The sequence below is a fragment of the Lepisma saccharinum genome, chromosome 1 (genome assembly GCF_977018435.1).
Source record: "Lepisma saccharinum chromosome 1, izLepSacc3.1, whole genome shotgun sequence".
Taxonomy (NCBI): domain Eukaryota; kingdom Metazoa; phylum Arthropoda; class Insecta; order Zygentoma; family Lepismatidae; genus Lepisma; species Lepisma saccharinum.
Genome location: NC_139229.1, coordinates 118,340,967 through 118,363,475, shown reverse-complemented (window position 1 = coordinate 118,363,475; position 22,509 = coordinate 118,340,967). Strand labels below are relative to the sequence as shown.

At 36.7% G+C, this 22,509-nt stretch overlaps 2 protein-coding genes across 2 annotated transcripts; one reads left to right on the top strand and one right to left on the bottom strand.

The window, feature by feature from the left end:
* Positions 1-2,302: 2,302 nt before the first annotated feature.
* On the top strand, positions 2,303-14,894 carry LOC146000133 (uncharacterized). Its single transcript, XM_083137478.1, has 6 exons — positions 2,303-2,479; positions 7,259-7,450; positions 8,552-8,791; positions 9,760-9,963; positions 10,895-11,116; positions 13,578-14,894. Exons 1-6 carry the CDS (start codon positions 2,428-2,430, stop codon positions 14,534-14,536), a joined length of 1,869 nt encoding a protein of 622 aa, XP_082993604.1. The 5' UTR covers positions 2,303-2,427; the 3' UTR covers positions 14,537-14,894.
* A 212-nt stretch (positions 14,895-15,106) lies between these two features.
* On the bottom strand, positions 15,107-21,518 carry LOC146000140 (uncharacterized). The gene is made up of 4 exons (XM_083137483.1): positions 20,851-21,518; positions 19,946-20,081; positions 18,467-18,595; positions 15,107-17,346 (listed from the first exon to the last, which is right to left on the bottom strand). Exons 2-4 carry the CDS (start codon positions 20,016-20,018, stop codon positions 15,719-15,721), a joined length of 1,830 nt encoding a protein of 609 aa, XP_082993609.1. The 5' UTR covers positions 20,019-20,081; positions 20,851-21,518; the 3' UTR covers positions 15,107-15,718.
* Between the last annotated feature and the right edge of the window lie 991 nt (positions 21,519-22,509).

The window sequence follows — 22,509 nt, the reverse complement described above, 5'->3', positions numbered from 1 at the left end:
AATTCCAAGGACGCCTGAAGCGTAGCGATGGTGGTTTGAATGTGTTCGAAATCTTGATACGCCTCCAATTGAATTTTTATGTTCGCGACGCTTTTACCGATGACCTGCAGTTCGTCCGACGATGGTAGGTTCGTCATTGTATCTTCCAAAGTCTGCAACTTGGATTTAATTTCTTCCAACGTGCTGGTAAATTCTTCTTGTAATTTGGAAACAACAACATGCAAGCGTTCTGCGTCTATATCGTTCACGACGGTTTGAAGTTCAGAGAAATTCTTTTCTATTGCGGAAGTTCGTTCTTCGATTTCGAGTTTCAATTTTTCCAAATCTTCATTTTTCGATTGAAATTGCTGTAATTTGGCCAAATCATTTTGAAGCGAATCCACGCTCAACTGTATATTTTGAACGTTGTCGTAAGAAGATACGTCAACATAATTTTTTATCAGCGTCTTCAGTTCGGAATCGATTTTCAGAATGGGGTCGAGACATTGCGTTTGGAGCGTAGCGATTTCCGACTCTAAACTTTTGTTTAAGGTCTCCTGCAAAGCAATCAAATCGGTCCTCAACTTCTTAACTCGAATGTCCAACATGAGAATCTCTTCTGCGTGGTCTACACCCTTGGTGTTGCCGAAAATGTCGTTAGGCATTTTTGGTTAACGGTTATTTATAATAGGATAGACGATTCGTAATTCTACGAAGAGAGGAATGAGTTTGTCGTAATCTCCGAGAAGTTCCATGTAAAGATAATCTCCTGCAGAAACATCGTACGTAATGTTAGAAAGCATCTTGTCGTGCTTGATTCGAAAAATATTCTTGCCGGTAGAAATTTTGATTTCGCCTGCGTTTTCCGGATTCACGGTGATTTGAAGTTTCCCGTCGATCGGAATTTCGTAGAAATGTAAATTGTTATTAAAAACATAAAACATCTTGCCCACATCGTCATTCAGTTTCGTCCAAATGCTGTTGAGATGAACAATTAGTAAACCATTGAGTTTAGATAACACAGAAGGTAAGAGGTTATTGAAATTTGGCGGTGCAGTCTCCATGTTGATCTGTTTGTGGAAGCCAAAAAGATTCATTGTCCTTGTCAGTTATTTGAGAATACGGTCAAAGTTTTTTTTTTTTGTAATAACAGGCAAAGTTTTTTTTTTTGTTTGTTTGCGTCACAATACAGGCACGCGCGCGCGCGTGTGTGTGTGCGACACATTGTTCCCGAAAGAGGTTTACAAAGGTCACGATATATAAACATTTGGTCCCAGAGTTGGAAAATTACAATAAGGTAATTCATCCTTCAAAAATAAGAGAGTGCATTATTTACTCATCACGCTGTGTCAGCGCGCGTGTGTGTGCGCGACACATCGTTCCCGAAAGAGGTTTACAAAAGTCACGTTATATAAACATTTGGTCCCAGAGTTGGAAAATTACAATAAGGTGCATTCATCCTTCAAAAATAAGAGAGTGCATTCGTCACAATACAGGCACGCACGCGCGCGTGTGTGTGCGCGACACATTGTTCCCGAAAGAGGTTTACAAAGGTCACGATATATAAACATTGGTCCCAGAGTTGGAAAATTACAATAAGGTAATTCATTCTTCAAAGATGAGAAAGTGTATTATTTACTCATCACGTTGTGTCAGTGCAACAAATAAATGCGCGGAACGTGGAGAGAAAGTGAGTTTTTTTTTTTTCAGATTTTGGTGAACCTCAATTAATAAAAATAAGTTTTTTGAGATTTTGGCGAACCCCAAATGAGTAAAGTGAAAATTTGATGTTTTGGTGCTGTTTTCTTCGCTGTGAAACATCATTAGCGCAATAAATGAGGCGCGGAACGTGGAGAGAAAGTGAGTTTTTTGAGGTTTTTTGAACCCCAATTGATGACCGTCAAACGGGCTTATTGTACTACTGGCGTGTGTGTTTGTTTGTTTGTTTGTTTGTTGTGTGTTATAAAATACATTAGAATCTAATTTGTTCTGAAATTTGTGTATGTTTATCACACATATACAATGAGGATTCACAAGAAATTACTGGAATTTCTCCACCAAAACGAAAGTCTAAGGAAGATATCACACTGCTAATATTAAATATGATCAACCTTAGGTGTGAACATCAGTACCTCAAGAACTAATAACTTTTTAAAAAATCTCCTGCAATGTACAGAATGCTTAGTTTCCCTCTATTTCGAATTATGGATGCCGGCAACGTAAGTCTACGAGACAAATCGCTTCGGGGAACAATAGATGTTGACTCTAAAGTGCTTTATGCATAGTAACAACAGTCGTAAATGCAATTTGAGAACATTTAGGAGTCTGAATGTGCCACAGTCGTTTTTCATACACCACTTGGTACTGACGAGCTCGTGAAAAGAGTTATAGCCATAGATTGTCACGTTGTATAGTGTGTCGCATTTTCATTTGCTGAAATAGGCAAACATGCTTTTGTGTTTCGTCCTGTTCTTCATAGCTGGAGTATCTTGCTATATACGTAAGTAATATCTGTGTTACCTTTCTACAACCAGAAGCGTGGGCTGCATCAAATTCTGTATTTGCATTTGTCTTATTTTACATCCTTTTTTTAGTTTCCTTAGGCTAGTCACAGCGTCAAGGATGAATGATTGTGAGATGAAATTGATGGGGGCACGCTCTCATAGGAATACCCTTGCCCAAACCAGGATTCGAACACGGAATCTTCGAAGGTGATATCCTGACTCGACCACTCAACCCACTTGCTAAGATTCGCTATGGATATAATTTTTTGTCAAAAATCTAGAAGATTGTGTCCTGCAGTACTTTTTTCATAGTGTAATATGAATATGAGAAATTAAGTAGAATATAATGTAAAAGATTCTGTTAATCAACATTCATTTTACTTCAAATTTTGCTACTTGCAAATATCTTGAACGTTATTACACAGGATGTTGTCTTACAACGCCATCAATTTTCACAGTAAAGGTCATAACAACTTTTCTCGGTAACGGTTTGCTCGTAGATGACTTGTTTCGATGTTATGAGAGGTTTAAAAAATTATATTTTCTATCCTCTATGTACACAGTCCCATGGAAAGCTTCGGGGTTGACCCTGACATTTATTTTTTCATCAGACAAGATACAAGATTCAGAAAACTATAGTATGCTGTGGAAACAATACTCAGCCTGCACAGACGCGCTCAGGCAGAAGACACTGAACTTATGCTTTCTCTTCGGGTGATGCATTTATCACAGTATTGATGCATTTACATTGAAATCAGCATTCATGAGTTTTGTAAGAGATATTTACACTACAGAGAAAGCCTGATCTATCCATATCTAACTAACTAACTCTCTAGCCTTCTTAAACCCGGAGGTTTATGGCTGCAGCAACACAGGCCTCCATCTGTCCCTATCCTGAGCAAGATCTATCCACTCTTTTCCATCCCTAAGACTTCCATTAGGTCCATCTCAACGTTATCTCTCCATCTTCTTTTTGGCCTTCCTACTGGTCTCTTACCATCAGGCTTCCCAACAGGAATCCTGTAAACTCTTCTTTCCTCTCCCATTCGTGCCACATGGTCTGTCCACCTAAGTCTTCTTGATTTAATCATTCTAATAATATCTGGAGATGAATACAAATTAAGTAGTTCTAAATTATGTAACCTTCTCCACTCACCTGTCTCCTCATCCCTTTTAGGTCAAAATATTTTTCCAAGGATTTTACTTTCAAATACTCTTAATTTATGTTTATCTTTTAATGTAAGGGACCAAGTTTCGCATCCATACAATACTACAGGCAAAATTACTGTTTTGTATATTTTAACTTTTAGTTTCTTAGATATTATACGAGAAGATTAAAGTTTATGAAGAGAAAAGTAACACGTATTTCTTGAATTAAGCCTGCCTTTAATTTCCTCTTTAATATCTTTTTCATTTGTTAGTATTACCCCTAAGTACTTGAATTTGGAAACTGTTTCAAACGAGTTGATATCAATAATTAGATTTTGATTATTACCTGATACTTGGTTTCGGTCTGTAAGCATATATTTAGTTTTTTTTTTGCTATCTTCCAAACCTATCTCTTTAGCTGCTTTTAAAAATACTTTATCATTATTCTTAATTGTATTTACATCATCTCCTAGTATGTCTACATCATCTGCATATATATATCATCTATCCATATCAGGGCGCGAATTCACGGGTAGGGCCTCACGAAGTTTTCTGTGTAACCTCTCTCACTAAAAGTAAATTTCATTGTGAAATTTTGAAGAGTATCTCATATATTCTTTTTTGGATAAATTGGTGGAATATGAAGACATAGAGGTCTGTCCTGATATTCACATTTCATTTATTTCGTGTTTTTTCGCGGCGATGTTAAGGCTGTGGTGTTTAGAAGTTGTGTTTTTAAGTTCACTTTGTGTACAGAAATGCTAATCGGGACTGGACTTACAGTTTAAAGTGCGATCGAACCACTGCGTACCTTCAACCGTGTTTATGTATACACCTGCAATGCGATGTGTGTGTATGCAATTTAAAAGACACGTATAATAAGTCATACATAAAGATAAAGGGAACTGTTTTAAAATAGTACAAAGAATGCAAGAGTAAATGTCACACATGAGAATAAGTCTAAGCTACAGGTGATAGGTTTTCTTGCAGCTAAATCACTTTTTTCCTTGCTTATACTAATAAACTGAAAATTATTATTATTTTTTACTGTATCAAACATAAGGCTCTTGCTTTCTTTTCGTACTTTCAAATGAACGATGCCGATTTCCTTTGGGGAGGAGGGGAGGTGGGGATTAACCAGTACGGACAGCTCGATGCGATTCAAAGGGAGCAAACATACATAAATTATAAATTGAGGAAGCTAGGAAGATGATAGGGAGACATATGAAAAGAGAGTGCGAGAAAGAAAGAGACAGAGAAGAATAAGGTATCCTACAGTGAGGAATTGTTTTTTTTTCTTATTGTAATTTCTTTTCATGTTCATCTTGCAAGTTACATTGCACTACAAGCAACACTTATCTCATTCATCTGTCTGCCTTTAATTAATTTATTTCAAATTAACTCCCCTTATGTTTGCTCATTTCCAGCAGCAATCACGTAGATGCAGCACATATAACGTAGATGTTGTGTTCTGAGGCTGGATATTTCTCCTCTGCGAATATAAACATTTATTCACGACGTAATGTGCATCATACAACGCATGACATCTGCAAATTCGATATCAAAGTACGTATCATCATATCGAGATAAGAATATTGACACCAGAACTACCAAACAGCTAGCAAAGAACCTACATACCAAGAGATAACGTGCTAACGCACTCAGGCTGTGCAATGACGACATGCCATTTAAGATAGCATTCAAATACAGGAAGTGGAACGTAAACAAGATAGTTGACCACTTCGATGCACTGAAATGGGACCCGATGTGTCGTAAACGATTCGACACGCACATCTTCTTGTTCATTGTGCGACGATCGTAAACAAGTCTGTTTTTTTAGATGTGCCTTGCGAAATGGGATTCCATAACACCCTCATTAGCTCATCGTTATCATCGTTTCGTTCGTGCATAGATAACAACGATGTTAATGGATTTTTTTTTCATGCAGGAAATGCATTCAACTGTAGCAGGTTGACAATTTCAAAAGACTAGGCAATTTCACGGACGAGATCGAGACTTTGTTTGAAATTATTTGCTGACGCATGCGTATCAAAATGCTATGAATCCCCAATTTAGAGCACACTAAAGGGGCGCTAGGGTGACCCACGGCTCCCCACTCCCCCAAGTGGCTGCCATCCTCCCCTTGCCCTCCTAAGTTATTTTGAGAAATAATTTTCACCAACCAGCATTTATATACAATAGTCTGTATTAAGTTTCGAACTTCGAAGCATGCACACACACATTTATTTATTTGTGTGGCGGGTATACAGGATGTTGCACACCACAGTTTTCAATTTAACGTTTTTTTAACTTACAATAATAGCTAACTGAACTATTATTTCTTTATGAAAAATACCGCCATAAACTTTCACAGAGCGTAAAGAACATGACGAACAACTTTTATTAATTATGTTTTGCTTATTTTGGGTATCCCCAATGGCGTAGTAGTAATGCTGTTTTCTTGTAATCAAGACCTCGTGCTCTCGATTCCCACAGGTGGCAGGCACATAGTGGTTCAGATTCCACTTTATACTGCAGTGCAGGTCCAGATTAGCCTATCTGTGCCTAAGTGAACTCAAGCTCAAACAAGTATCCTGCTCCCGTCAGCCAATTCTAGTTCACCCGTGCCATTGAAAAAAGTTGTATAGTACAAATAATAATAATTATTATTATCATGCTTATGATTATTATTATAAAATAATTATTATATATTAGTAAAATAACTGTTACTCAAAATTTATTATTATTATTATTATTATATCCTTGGGGAAAATTTCCTACTCGATCCACCAGATGAGTGAATATCCATCACAGCTGTTTTTATTATTATTATTATTTTACATTTAGTACAGTTAGTGTACTGAAATGCATAGTTTTTCTATTTTGTTATTAACTTTTACACACCTCATTCAAAAAAAAAAAGCTTTAAAAGTTAGGGGCAAATTTTAGCCATGGTGTTTATGATGTGTGTGACCTTTCACATAAAACTCTAATTATAGAAATTTTGAAAATTGTGAAACCATTTATTCTTTGGTTTAAATGGCAAAGTATGCATTTTACACCACAGTTTTCAATTTAACGTTTTTCTTACTTCGAATAATAACTAACTGAACTGTTGTTTCTATATGAACAATAAGTATAACAAGCTTTCTGATTTCTTGTAACTTGAGATGAACCATGCCAATTCCCGGAGGGGGTTGACGCCCATGACCCGTGCTTATATCTCGAGCGATAGAAATTAAAAACAAAGAATTTCATTATTATTATTATTATTATTATCGTGGTGTACTGTTTATTGAAATCATGAACGATCTGCAAAAGGGAGGGTAAAGGCAGTGAATTATTCAGACCTTCCTAATACGCACTTAAATCCTCGCCATAATTTTCACAACTTTGAAACTAAATTTACCTTCATACCCCCTAAAAAGCGCGCTTGCAACCCACTCCTGACATGCATTAAAAGTTATAAAATAAATCGTTTGGTTGAGGTCCTCCGCCCCCCAACTTTACTTAACAGTTGGTGCCACTTACTTTATGAAGCCTTTTCATAGGATAAAGAATTAATTCTTAAATTTATTAATCAACTTCTATTTCAAACTTCATCTTTTATGTTTTGTCTTTTACAGCTATAAAATACTCGGAACATGATCCTGAGCCATTCGTGTACAGCAACAAAAACAGTTATTCCTTGCACCTGGGAAAACTCGGCTGGCTGCAGGCAAAATCCTACTGCCTTGGCGTCAACGCCACGCTGGCGAAAGTCGACAATGTGGACAAGGCCAACTTCATCACAGACAATATCAACCAACTTGGAATAGGTGCGGTATAATGCGTGTCAGCTGGTTCTAGGATTATTATATAAACTTATCGTATTTGCCGGCGTATAAGACGCACTTTTTTCTCTCTCCAAAGTAGGTCTGAAAAACAGGGTGCGTCTTATACGCCGAATACTCAATTTTTTGATTACCTTCATTTCTGGAAATTTTCTGTTCTGAGTATTCATTCTTTCCTAGTTAGATTGGCAAGTTATTTGTTGAAAGTGTACCTACATGTTACTTTATATTTGAAATATTGTAAATTAAGAATAAATTGTCAAAAAATGAGGATGCCTCTTATACGTCGGCAAATACGGTAATTTTTATCCCTACGATAATAATATATTTTTCGGAGGGAGATGTAATTCTGATAGCCCCTCTTATATTGTGAGTGCAAGATGAATATACAGAAAAAAATGCAATGGCTAATTGCGACGATGGAGATGAATGATTGCTTACTTGTCCATCCATTCTCTCTTCTTATTTGTACATCTTATTCCCTTTTTGATTTTCATGTATCATCTTTCTACATTTCTCACCTTCCTTATTCAGTAGTCTAAAAATACCTGAATCTTCTTGATTACTCACTCTGTTTTCTCTATTTTATCTATAATTTGCTTCTATACTTACTCATTCTTTCTTAACAATATTCTTCCATTTCCTTCTGTTTTTTCACCCTTTCTCTTTTCTTCCCTTTCTCTGTGTGCGCGCGTGAATGAATCAGTTTTATCCTTTCTGTCTCTGTTTCTTGTTTCTTTTCTCTTCCATTCTTTCTTTCTCATTCTCTATTTCTCGCTTCTTTCATTTGTATTTCTTCATTCATTTTTTTCTCTACCCTTGGTTTATTTCTTTCTCCATCCCGCTCTTTTCCCCATGCCTCTGTTATATCTCTTCCACTTTCTCCTTCTCTATCGCTTTGTTCATATCTCTTTATACTGTCTAAATCATTTTTCCTTATGATGACGTAAACATGACGTCAACCTATCCATTCTTAGAGTACACTAAGTATACTATATTCTAAGATCCCACTACGATTTTGACTCCACTTGAAAAAATTTCATTGAACTCTCATTGTACTTTCATGTGCGTATTGGTCATGTCCAGTTTCAGATACTCAGAACATCTGGATTGGCGGGCGAAGGATTGAAGACATCTGGAAGTGGGTGCAGAATAAAACCAACGAGCAGATAGCGACTGGAAAAGGAGAGAAATTTCCACCATGGGCGAAAGGCAAAGAAATCAACTCGTCTTTCCCTTGTTTGGCGGTTCGCATTCTAGAGAACAAAATGACGTTTCGACCGGCAGAATGCAATGTCACCGAAATGTTTCTTTGCGAACGAGACGGTAAGCAGCGTCTTTTAGATACTTTTTTTCAAATTTACATTTAAAAATTGAAATTTTGTGATTCAATTTGTAAAGCTCAAACAGAGTTGGTGTTTTAAGTCCAGTTTATGTACAGCAAGGTTAATCGGGACTGGACCTACAGTTGAAAGTGGGATCCGAACCACTACATGCCTCCACCGAAATCGAACCCGGGACCCCTTGATTATAAGGCGACGACGAAAGTTCAAACTGAAGAAAATTAAGAGGCGAAAGGGGTTTTCAGAACTTTTAGCTTCCCCCGGCCGAAAAATTAAAGCTAGCCTTAAATTATAAAAATTTCACGCATTTAATTTTATTTCAGGCACATAAATTTGCGTTAATTAGTATAAGGGACTGATAATTACAAATAAAACTTGCACGGGTTGTTACAGGAATTCGGGAATTTCAAATTAAAGAAGTGTTATTTGAAGTGGCCATTGTTTGGGATATTGCCCCCTTCCCCAGGAAAGAATGCTTGGAGAAACCCCTGAATATATTCATGACGATTCCTTTCGAATATTAATATTTTAAAAATAGTTTCCAATTAGTTTGTAGATGAAACATGTAATATTTGAAGTAAAGTATAAAATGGTTGCAGTCCATTTTCTTAAAAAGAAAATAAATATCTGTAGCTACGTAGTTATTCATTATGATATTTTCAGAAAAGATTTTTACATTATATTAATATCACTATCGCTTTCATTATTTGTAATGAAGTTGTAATGATTCCATTCCAGAAGGGATGTGCTTTCTTTCCCCTATTGGATATTTTTTGAACTGTAGATGTTGGATAAGATTATTAAATTATGATTATATTTTATACAGATACTTTCCAGCAATCTATATTGACTAGGGGTTAAAACAAATTTGCTCGAAACAATTTTCAGATCCTGGAACAAGGACGACACAATTTGATTAATCTGACCGTATCGTTTCATGTTTCTTTCCAGTGGAACACGAAGCAACGAAACAAAACCTTATAGCGAGAAGTCGAAGCGACGTTTACAGGAAGAAGAAGTACACATACTATAAACAGAAAGTCACTCACTACAAGGCTGTGGTCATCTGCTCATCCATGCATTCCAGCCTCGCCACCGTTCCTGATCCAGAGACAGGCAAACACGTGCACAATTACCTGTCCAATTCCACTCCAGGTAGGATGCAGAAAGAGTGCAATTAGAAATAATGTTGTTTTATTTTGTTCGAAAGAGCATCTAATTCTTCAGACGTCAAGGAGGTTACAGGATATAGTAGGAGTCAGGTGATCAAGGAGGATATTATCCCATCGTATTATTGTTGCTTCTATTCTGGTATCTTCGAATGCGAAATAAATTATTGTTATCTCTCAGTCCTTATACACAGTAGCTTCGGTGGTCTAAGAGCTAGGGCACTTGACTGGCACGAGGGAGAACAGGGTTTGATTCCTGAGGTGGGTGCTCTAAGGTCGGGATTTTCTCGGCCTTGTCCTTGCAGAAAAAGACTCTATCATGATTCATACAGCCTAAAATAAACGGGTATCTTGGTGCAACTCTGAGGGAGGGGGATAAATGCGAACGGGGCGTGTTGCTGAGCACACAACATTCAAAAATTGACGAGATCGAGAATGTGTGGGCCCTACATCCCACTATACACCTTCATGGTACTTTACCTTTACCTTACCTCATTATACACAGATACATGAACACCCTCCTCCCTATATATACACTATTTTTTACATACATACTTGCGTGCCTGTGTGTGTGAGAGAGAGAGCAGGACAGATAGAGGTCTATCCCAGTCATTTTGCGGCACTTTTATACCTCTTGGGCTAATCACCATTTCTGAGTTTATTAAGAGAAAAGGTTATTAGAAGCTATTTTGTAGATAAATTGCATTGTGTTGTGTTTACCAATTTCCGAAGGCTTCACTGAGTCCAATGCAAATTGTATGACATGGCAATTTGGCTCGAAAATTGAAAGATGGCACATTTTGCTTTGTAACTCACAAATGCCCAAAATGTCACTTACCATGTTTTACACCCGAGCGCTGCAATTAATACAATGCTACAATCAGTACAAATGTCTGATGAAGTACTGTCTTTTCCAGTGCTCGACAGCGTTTGGTTGAATGGCGTTCTTGACAATGGAAGTTTCGTATGGATGTCGACGCATGAAAGAATTCCGTCCTCAGTGAACACTTCGGTGCAGTTTCCTCCTTGGACATACAAAGTGCCTCGGCCGAAGAAAGAATGTTTGCTGTTTGTTAATCAAATGTCTTACAAGTTCGTCGATGAAGTGTGTTCAACTCCTCACTATTTCGTCTGTGAAGGTAACCTGTTTTAATTATTTCCAGAGCTAGTTAGCAGACTTACCTTATTTACTTCAAAAAGCTTTAATATAACAACGAGCTTTCATTTTAATATGATGTAGAAGAACAAATGTAGAATATTGCTTCGGACACCGCACCATACCTAGTTGCGTAGCAATGAATATCAATTGCATGATAATACTAATAATTGTGAAGTTCATATGCTTTTTTCTCTTTGCCATAACATTTCTTGCATTTTTTCTTTCCTTTTTCTTTTTTTGCGAAATGTACTTTTAGTTGTATAAAAATTATTATTGATCTAAGACTATATACTTTCACATAAAATTCATTCTTATTGTTTTTTATATTAAATTTCTTGGAGCTATACAAACACAGCATGATCAGTATTAGTTTGTTGGAAACCGAAAGTTCAATTAGCATGGTCTAGTTACTATTTAATGCTCGCCATTCTCTTTCTGAGTAATAATAATTTTGTTAGTAAACGTCGGATCCGTCTTTTCTAACGCTTATGGTTGTTGATTTTCGCTTTCATTCTTGTGCTGTTATTGCTGACGCTACTTTATTACATACGAGGGTCACTATTTATATTTTGAGCCTAACAATGAAAAAACAGGAGTTTGGCATTGAATCTGCTTCATTGCTTTTCGAAGTATTCTCCTTTATGGTCAATACACTTTTGCATTCGTTCGAACCATTTGTCAAAGCAGTTTTTCCAATCTTCTTGAGACACCTCCATAATATGGTTTTTGAACGCATCAACGGCGTCTTCCGCCGACGAAAATCGTTGTCCACGCAATTTATTCTTGACATTCGGGAACAAGAAGAAGTCATTGGGTGTCAAATCAGGACTGTACGGCGGATGACCCATCAATTCGATTTTTTGACTGTTCATAAAGTCGGTTGTTAGACGAGATGTGTGACATCTGGCATTGTCTTGATGAAGAATGATCCGACGGCGTTTGTATGTTTTCCGTATTTGACCGAAGACCTCTGGCAAACAAATTGTTGTGTACCATTCAGAGTTGACCGTTCTACGTTCCTCTAAAGGCACAGTTGCCACGTGACCAGTTTTTCCGAAAAAACAGGAGACCATTTGTTTCGATGTGCTTCGAGCGCAAACAACTTTTGTTGGATTGGGTTCATCTTGAAACACCCATACAGTCGACTGCTGTTTACGTTCCGGCTCATATGCATATATCCATGATTCGTCACCTGTTACAATCTTATATACGTCTTTTGAAGCACCACGATTGTATTTATTGAGCATTTGTTTGCACCAATTGACGCGAGCGTCTTTTTGGGTTTTTGTCAAATTGTGTGGGACCCAACGACAACATACCATTCTCACAGCTAAATGATCATGTAATATTTTATATATGCTGGTGGAAGTAATGCCTATGGTTGCCTCAATCTCACAGTATGTCACATGACGATCTTGCAGTATTAGGTTTTGCACAGCATCAATGTTTTCTTGAACAACAACTGATTTTGGACGACCTTCGCGAATCTCGTCGGTGAGCGAATGGCGGCCACGATTAAATTCGTTATACCAGCGTTTCACAGTGGCAAAGGATGGGGCTTGATCGCCAAATGTGGAAGTAAGTTGATCGATGCACACGTCGAAAATCGTAAAAAATCACCGCACGAAAATGTTAACGCGAGTTAATTCCATTTTATTGTTGTCGCGCAATCTCCAAGGCAACATAAACAACACAAATGAAGCTATTGACAAAACATTTGAAGTACGTTATGGACAATAATGCCAGACGATTCCGTGCAAACGTCAAATCGCGCCTAACTTCAATCAGTGTTGCCAAGGCTCAAAATATAAATAGTGACCCTCGTATAAGCATTTTGCTTTCTTTGTTCACAATAATATGTAAAAGTATAATTCTATGAATGTTAGTGACAATTGTTCTACATTAACATGCAATATTAATTGGACATCATCCACTGTCAAATGCTCTAAACTTTACATATTCTATAACTCTACATTTCGAGAGATCACCTCATCTCTCGTCTCCAGGTAAAATTTCTTTTGCCGGTGCGAATCGAAACTATGACAGACCTGTGATTTTTACTACACTCCACTGAGCAACGGATTTGTTGTAAATATCACAGGTCTGTCGTAGGTTCGATTACCACCACCGGCAAAAGAAATTTCACCTGAAGACGAGAGAACATGTGATCTCTCGAAATGTAGTGTTAGAATATGTAAAGTTTAAATCACTAGACAACGTCCATTTAATATTGCATGCTAATTTGAAAAGTATGTTCGTTACAATTTGTGGACTTTCCTTTATCAGACAAATAATGTTGTTGCCTGGTACCCGTGTTTATATTAATTCCGTTCTTGAACTCAGTAGTGTTGTCCTAACATCATCATTAACCACACTTTTTCTTCTTGTCACCACAGTTTTCTATGAGAAATAAATTATCGTGCAAATCAATGTCATTGCAGAGCCTGCGAGCGGAATCGATCTTGAAGATGCTTCTATGGAAGCTAGGTTCAGTGCTGAAGTAGCAGGAAACGAACATCTCTCTGATTTCATCAAGCGTGATAACAGTACGAAAAAAGAATCCCAAGAATCTAAACTGGTGGAAGCAGCACCGAGACATGTTACAGGAGAACCGACATCGAAATTCACGTCGGAAGAGAAAAAGCCAATAATCTCCCTTGCCGATAAACCACAGAAATATCCTTTCAATGATAAGGGAGCTCCTCAACAGGCCGGTCACGGAACCAACCCAACTGACAAACCAACAACTTCAAAGGAGATGACGCCAAAATTTGTTTTACCTAGGTTTACCTTGCCTGAACCACCTTCAAAAGCACCCGAGCAAATGCACCCAGTTATCACAACCGAGTTCCCCTTCAAAGAAACATTACCAGGATATCCGTCAGCCTTCCGGGAAAGAGAAGAACCTCTGAGAACCGTCCACGGAATCTGGAGCAGGGCACGTGATCGACTCCCGGGAATATCCTACCAGGAAGTTCCAGGAGTGGATACACTTACGGACGAACCTGATAACTTCACTGAGGATAATTTGTCCCAGGAGTCGTCGAACCTGTCACACCCGCCACTCGAGGACATCAACAGGCCTAAGAAACGAAAAAATGAGGGATTCGGGTCTAGTTCTGAGTCGACTGAGTGCTCTGAAGCCGACAGGAGCAAAGCAAGATACTATGACTTGAAGAGAAAGATTGTCATCAGAGGCCACAAGGCACTCCTCAAAGAGACCGACCTTCAGAACAATGTACACCTCTTGGACTTGAAGGTCAAGTCTCTCGAACTTCGAATAAAGGAAGTGGAGTTAAAACTGAGAGAAAAGGAATTGGATATCAGAAGTACGGAACTTAAAATAAAGGATTTTCAACTGAATAAAGTTATAAAAGATAATGTCGGAGTTAAATTGTGAAATACCTAGAATTTTGGTTATAGCCATTTCTTGCTAATTCATAGAGTTGGAATGAATGTGAGATGTTAAGAAAATGCACATATCTCACCTTATTTGTAAACAAATATATTCCACCATTTGTCTTGTACAAGAATCCTTGGCATATTTTTCTTGTACAAATCCAGCAAGATATAGACAATGAAATATTACAACCGAATTGTTTACATCCCTGAGTATTTAGACAACTATAGCAATAAATTATTGTGTCACTATGTTCTACATACAATATATTAGCACATACTTTATTGGTGTAAGTATAAAAACTAATTAACTGTGTTTGTATAAGACTATTATATTTTGAATAAACAATAAGCTATAATTTACAATCACTTGTTCAAATGATGATCTGGTGTTAATCTTAATTGTAAAAATGATCTGTCCGAATATTGGTCACATGGAAAAAGGAACATTACGCACATTACGAGGGAAATTTTAAATGTAGGTTAAATTTGTGAAACCACGGGACTTAACAATAATATACAAAGGGTAATGAGAAATTAAATAAGATAAAATGAAGTTGAATTTCTGCCATATATTTACTTTCTCTTTTTGTCTTCTAAAACAAGAAAATTTCGTAAAACATATTACCATTCTTCAAATTATTATATTACTTTGTATATAACTTAATTAATTTGGATATAAATTGAAAAGTTTATTTGATATAATTTAACAATATTTTCGTATCTCATACAAACTTTTATTACATTCATTAAAACATACATTCATACAATGCAAATAAATGACAATAATGTCCTTAGAAGTTACTGTTTATACAGAAGCAAAAAAATGTTTTGACACCAGAGATTAGATAAGAATCATTAGTATATGTAGGAAATACGAAAGCTATAGACTTAAAAGTTTTCTCTACTATTTTATATAAATATGCAAAGAAAATTACAGGGTTAAGAGAGGAAACAACCATATGCACATGATAACTGGCTCACAAATATGGGTATAGTTTTACTCTTTTGAAATTACTGAAAGAACTGCATGCATTGATTGGCGAGGATTGTTTTTGTACAAGCTTGTTAACTGACTAGTTTTACTCTAACATTAATAAAATCATAGAAATATGGGTACTGGGAAAATAATCAGCATTTATACTTGTATTCGCTACACGTACAGTTAGAGTTCTTTACTTGACTAGTTATACATTAAGATAGATGTTTCATTAATTCCGCTTATGAGATGAAGTTTTGCAGTATAATCAAAATATATACTACCATCATTTGGAAAATGATCTTTAAGGCAAGCATGATGAGTAGGTTTATCACAAGGCATCCATGCACCTGGTCCTGTTTTGTCCTTACAACTTTTTGGATGTGGATGAAACATACAGTGTTGCTTGTGCGTCAAAATGTATGGTCCGTACTTACTTCGTACATACAGACCAGGATTTGCTTCTGAGTCCAACCACACACCAGATATATTAACTTTTGTCGGGACATCTGTGAGATCATCAGGTAGCGATGTTATTTGAGGCTCTCCGCAGACCATGTCTAACTTTACATCTGGCGTACCCAAGACAAAGCTACAGTTGTTGGATTCCGAAAGTGGGCGGATGTCAAATCCTTTATCTCTTAAGTCCTTCTTCACTTTGGGAATCATTTCAAGACTGTTTTCGTCGAAGACAATATCACCGTCTGGATCCCAAGGCATGTAGCTTCTGAGTTTTACCGCACCTAGAGCAGTCCCACTGGTTACTCTATACGATATGTGGTTTTCTTTAGCAACAAGGTCAAATTCTTGAAGAGTACGGATTACTTGTTGGAAGCAACAAGGAGGAAACATATAGGAATGTACCCACTGGAGAGGATCGCAAGTCAGGCCAACTTCTTCGCAAGAAAATTCTAGCAACGTGTTCGTTGGTGTCAGGACTCTGTACGTCTGCAGTTGTTTCATAACAGGCAACCACGAATGCTTCTCAGATTTGCCAGGATATTTAGCCCCCCACGTGAAATACATAACGTCTGGACAATTAACTACCAGGACACCGAGCTGTTTCAATTCCAGAAACCACATGGGGATCACAGCTTCTGAGCGAAGTCCGCTAGCGAAAGGAACTTTTCTCAAAAGCGACGTTTTTGCAACAAAAGGCCCCTGCAAGTAGTCGCAGAACATGCAGTCTACATCTGAACGATAGTAACCTTCAACGTATTCCAAATGATAATTTCTTAGTTCAGTCTGGAAACATCCAACTCTCCAGTGACCAGTTTGATTTCTGAAAGCACCTCCAGCAACTTCAGCCTTATCTAGTGTAGACATTACCAGGATTTGCCTTTCCAAATTCGCATCTGATGTGAAGTGGGTGATGATGTCCGTTGCTATGAGTGTGTAAGGCGTCGTAACTTCGCTGATGAGATTGTTCAATACAGCTCCAAGAGTTGAACCGCTTCTAAAATAACTAATACGTCCATTAACAAATTTTCCCGGGAGCTTTGTTTTTTTATTCCTATTAGCACCTATGATAATCGGCAACTTTTTGTAAGAATGAACAATGTTTTTCAATGCCAAGTAAAGCTGATCAACCCTTTCATCATCGTCAACATTATATGTAACACATACAAGAGTAACCAGACTGTTTATTGCATTATCATCGAAACAGTTTCCTATAACGAAGCCACTTCCACTTGTATATGTTTCTTTGCATACCTTACCAGTACTACCACTACTTTGAGTTTGTCTTGCATGCTTCATGGAATTGTATCCAGGATCCAATCTTTTCACCATACTCAAGAGTTGAAATTGAATGTCAGCTGTCGAGTAATTAGCTAAAATATAAGGAAAAAGAAAAGCACAATGTAAGATTCTTCAATTATTAGAAATGCATTTTTCCTGAAAAATGAATTAATCTTTATCAAGTTATCGAACGACATTACAGTACAAGGAAGTGCTAATGCCATTCAAGTTTAGCTCAATTATGTACATATACTCACTCAATTCCTTGCAAATGACATAGTTATTTATGTATTTGCGTCATGCTAAAAAAAAAAAATATGGAAGAATTGAATTTCTCCTAGTTCGATATTTCTCTAAAATGCACTTATTGAACAAACAATAAGAAATCGCTTTAAAAAAGACATACACGGAAAGAATATTGTCTAAATTTTCTTATTTTACATGGCTTTTCTTCTCTAGGATAAGCTATGATTAGATAAAACACCCACACCCAGAACAGAACTCGGCACCTCCGATGACGAGATCACAATCTGTCCACTAGACGAGCTCGTTAACCGAGATGGCTTATATGTTCTCAAGAAATGTCCTTTTTTTCTTACTACAGGCCTTACTTTAACCTCAACACTCGTGAGTGACGTAATGGTCAGCATAGTGCGCTACGGAAGTCGGTTCGAATCCTGTACAAGGTAAGAGCGTCTCATTGTTTTTTGCTTCACATCACCCCCACCTTCGGCCGTGATCAAAAATGTGTGAGGGCCTAGCTCCACACCCCCTATACGCCTTCATGGCGTGGTGCAAAGTACAGGGGAGAACTTTACTTTTTTTTTTTTTACATTGTTTTTGCTTCTTCAAATATGTCATCAAATCACCATCCATCCTGATCTTCGTGATTGACCTAGAGAGGTAGAAAAGCAAGAGTCTGCAAATGAGAAAATATGTACGAGCTGTGTTGCCAAGATCACGGCAGTTGTTAAAAACGAAAGATAAAAATATTATCAGTTTTGAAATATATTGATTCTTATAAATGATCACACGCACACACAAACCACCAAACAGAAGTTGACCAAGATCAGACCTTCATTTTAAGCTGGCATGTAACTCTGCAGTAAATCAAACCCAGGATACTTGGTTACCAGATTATATACTAAACCACAGATAAGGGTATATATACCCTTATCTGTAACTAAACACTATAGCCTCTCGGGATCTTACCATTGAGTTCCTCGTGTATATCTAAGAGTTTTCTAGCTAGACGTTGTTTCAAAATGTTTATCTCCGATGCGGACACAGTTTCTCCATGGAGCTGCACCTCCGTCTGATAGTAATTGAATGTGTAAGCCACTGTAAGAAATGAGAAAACTCTGATTTAGTCCACTTTTATGCACAATCAACTAATAAGAAAGGGAGATATAGGCTACAGTTTTGCCGATGGTTCTTATGTTCATACTATCGTGGATAGAACTCGAGAAAGCCGACCTCCGTAGTGGAGTGGTTAGCAACAAGGGAACTACAACGCCAGTGGTCCAAGGTTCGAATTCCAGCCGGGGCATGGGTATTCTTTGTGTCCCTTAATCAGTTTCATAATATCATCAATCATCTTCATCTTCTCGATTAGCCAAAAGTGTCAGAAAAGCGAAGTAAAATAAACCAAACCAGTCAAAACAGACATGAGAAATTTATGTTCGCAAGCAGTTCTCGAGGTGGGGAACCCACTCATTTCCGCTGCAAGGATCGAACAAACTTCCCACAATAATTATGTTTACTTTAGGGTGCAACACTTACCAATTTGCCTGTTGAAGAGGTCAAGATAATATTATTTAAGAACATTTGTATTGTATTTTTAATATTTTACGTTGCTTTACTGCCACTTTTGGTTAGTACCATCGATGAAGAAAAAATGATAAGAAGAAATTTAGGAATAAATACCCAGGCCAGGACTCGAACCAGAAACTTTCAGCGCTTAGATCCTGAGTCGATCACTCATCGGCCTTGACCACCAAGGCGACAATAATTAAGAAAACAAGAGAACGAAATGGTAAACTGGAGAACAAAAATTACCAGTCATTCAAGGCATTTATACAAACAATAAAACTACGTATATACCTATAATATACCAAATATTTTTATAATTTCAGCAGTGATAATTCACAATTCCTGACATACTACACAAATGTATTGTATATGTTTGTGAAAAAATATAGGATTCTACACTCGCTTCCTCTCCTGAAGATATTGTTTTCGTATTTCTGTAGTAAAAGAGTGACATTTCTAAGCAGACACTTCGACACTTTTAAATCATTTGAAATTTCAGCATGTTCAGGATCTACTAAAATCAGCAAATTATTTCCCGAAATCTAAATCAACTGTTTACATCATAATTCATTTCCATCTATGTCCAATGAAATTAGAGTGTTGTGATTTATATAAATATTGTGAATATAAAAGGATTGGACAAGGAATGCTATTTTTTTTGTTTAACTGATATTTAACCCCCATTCCCTTCTTCGGCACGCCCTTGAATCTGCTCCTTTTTCATAATTAATATAAGTATGATTCAATAAATAAGTAAATATATAAATCTGATGGCAGAGAGACATGTGAAGATCACATCCAGTGTTACTCATTAAGCCTGATTTCCATCCTTACTTCGTATATTCTCTAATAACCCTCATCAGAATTAAATAAACTTACATGCAACAACTGATATGATTGTAACTGCTGCTGTCACCAGTGACCATCGTCTGTTTGCCATGCTTGAGACCATCAACACACACACACAAAGGCTTGCACAAGTCGCTTTTCCTTTACCAATGGTTCATAAAGCTGCCTAAAATATAGGAAAAAGTGATGTAAAAAGGTTCTGATAAGAGATGGAAAAGAAACGAAAAAAAATTAAACATTTCACATCTTCAACATCGAGTTGGAACCAGATCTGATATGCGATATTCAATATTATTTCTTGTAATGCTGAGGAAACTCAACTGTAAAATAAAAGTTAAGCATGTCATTTTCATATTGCAAATGTGTATTTACGATAATAAACGATTCTGAAAGGATAATCAGAATCACTATATCCAGGAATGTGTCCTAAGTGTATTGTTGTCCCAAGATCAATGAAATTTTGTTATTCGGATTACCCAAAACGTTTGATTTTAGATTGAAGTTTTGATTCCTTATGATTTCATACAAAATTCACACTTAGAAATCCAACGTTCACAAAGGATAGTGACAAATATTCTCAAAGAGCCAACATGCACATTTCGGAAATTTATACCTTAAACTATACTTTACAAAGTAATAACCTAAGCTGAATATTAATTAGCTGAGTAACATTCTGAATTATTTTTTTATTGAATTAGGTTATTTTACGTTGCTCTTCTGCCACTTCTATCTAATTGCGAAACTAAAATTCTAAAGCAAAGTTGGATGTAACATATAGTTTTTTCTGTTCTTTCTGAACATCTGAATTAATGTTTGCATTTTTATAAATAGGCTACAAGGATAGTGTTTCTGCTGTACTTTATTGCATTATGATTATACTTTTCGAAAGAGTATTTGTTGATCTTCTATTTCATAGAATCGTTCTTAAACCTTACCAGAAACTGCAGAGACATTCTCCAACGTCTTGAACACATCAAACAAGGAATCAGTTACCTTGCAGTTCACTATATTCTTTACGAAGTTTCAATCAAGGTTCAATCAAGGACAAATTGCACTAGGATGGGTCAGCTAATTTCAATTTTTCTCTGCCGTGAGCTTCTCATACATCTGGTGGCTGGAAGAATATAAATCTCCGAAAGACAAATTACGTAAGGCAGTGATATCAGATATTTTACATTAATTTTCAAGTTGAATCGACTCCATCTTCCTCTTATGCAATTGTATGTCTATTTATTTAATTCAGTGGCTAAGAATTGGAAATAACTTTTTTAAAGTGTTTTTTGTTAAAGTACAGAATTGTATAGTACCGTTGCTGCACGGAGCAACTAGAATATTCCCGTAAATTACTTGTCTCACTTTCATAGTGTTATCAATGGTGTTAAGTTTGCCAACGAAATAGGTTATGCTACAAAAAATATGTGGCACGCAACTCATAACATTGTCGTAGCTGTCCCGGTTATACAGGCTGACTGGTAATTAGATGTATTCCCTGAAAGGGGTTAAAGTAGAGACAATTTGCAATAAATTTGACCATATGATACCCCGTCCGAAAATTAGTAGTTTTCGAGATAATCGAATTTCAATTGTTTTTTAAAAATGACAATTTTCCACATAAAAACATGAATTGAGAAAAAACTGCTTATTGTATGGAACTTATTTCAGCGTTTTCTGATAGCTAATAAATAAGTGGTTCGTTTTAAAAAAAAGTCTTTCCCAAATAACAATCACATGTAAGTAACGGGTGGGTCTAAACTTACAAGTGATGATAAAAAAATGCATTCTTAGTTTACTTGGCAACATATTAATAACAAAAATGGTATGACACGAAGCGTACAAATTACTTAAATTACTTCCTTGTGTCATCAGCTATCCAACAAGGTACGAATGTTGCTAACATTCATATTTGTGTACAAGAAATAATATTTCATTCATCTTCATGTGAATGGAATCAATGAACAATACAATTAAAGAACATTACACTTCTTGATCAAAGTGGGCACCTCCGTTACGAATGCAGGCATGCAGGGTTTTACGAACATTTGGTCTCTTAACTCGTGATGTGATGGTGTCCTTGATGTGTTGACCAGCTGTTGAGATCCTCTCCCTGAGCTTTTCTTGCGAGTTTACCGGTGTCTTGTCATGTGGCTCTACTTTAACCCCTTTCAGGGAATACATCTAATTACCAGTCACCCTGTATATTGCACAATTCACAATCCTCTCACAAATGGAAAAATAGAAAAAAAAAAACGTATTTATTGAGATGTGTACAGTGCAACGGACAAGTATTGCTAGGCAAATTGTTCGTGACTATTTTCATTAATTTTTTTCTTGCATTCTATGCGCTTTTAAGAAAGGTATTTTTTTATGCTTGTGCAGATATTGTCAGCGACTTCTTTGGCATTTTGTTATTTTGTTTCAATTCTTCAATCTCTCATTACGTAAAACAAATAGAATAAAAGTGGTGATGAACAATTTGTTTTGGTAATACTTATGCGTTCTACTGTACGTCTTTAAATATGGCTAGTGATGCATAAACATTAATGCTTTAACAAAAGTAGTATAAACTGGCTGCTAGTGGAAAATCACATTCTTTC

Coding starts and splice junctions, on each gene's coding strand:
- LOC146000140 (XM_083137483.1), bottom strand. CDS start 20,018: ATGGTCTCAAGCATGGCAAACAGACGATGGTCACTGGTGACAGCAGCA. Junction 18,596..19,945: donor AATCATATCAGTTGTTGCAT/GTAAGTTTATTT, acceptor CATTTCTTACAG/TGGCTTACACATTCAATTAC. Junction 17,347..18,466: donor TATACACGAGGAACTCAATG/GTAAGATCCCGA, acceptor CTTATATTTTAG/CTAATTACTCGACAGCTGAC.
- LOC146000133 (XM_083137478.1), top strand. CDS start 2,428: ATGCTTTTGTGTTTCGTCCTGTTCTTCATAGCTGGAGTATCTTGCTAT. Junction 2,480..7,258: donor TGGAGTATCTTGCTATATAC/GTAAGTAATATC, acceptor TGTCTTTTACAG/CTATAAAATACTCGGAACAT. Junction 9,964..10,894: donor CCTGTCCAATTCCACTCCAG/GTAGGATGCAGA, acceptor TGTCTTTTCCAG/TGCTCGACAGCGTTTGGTTG.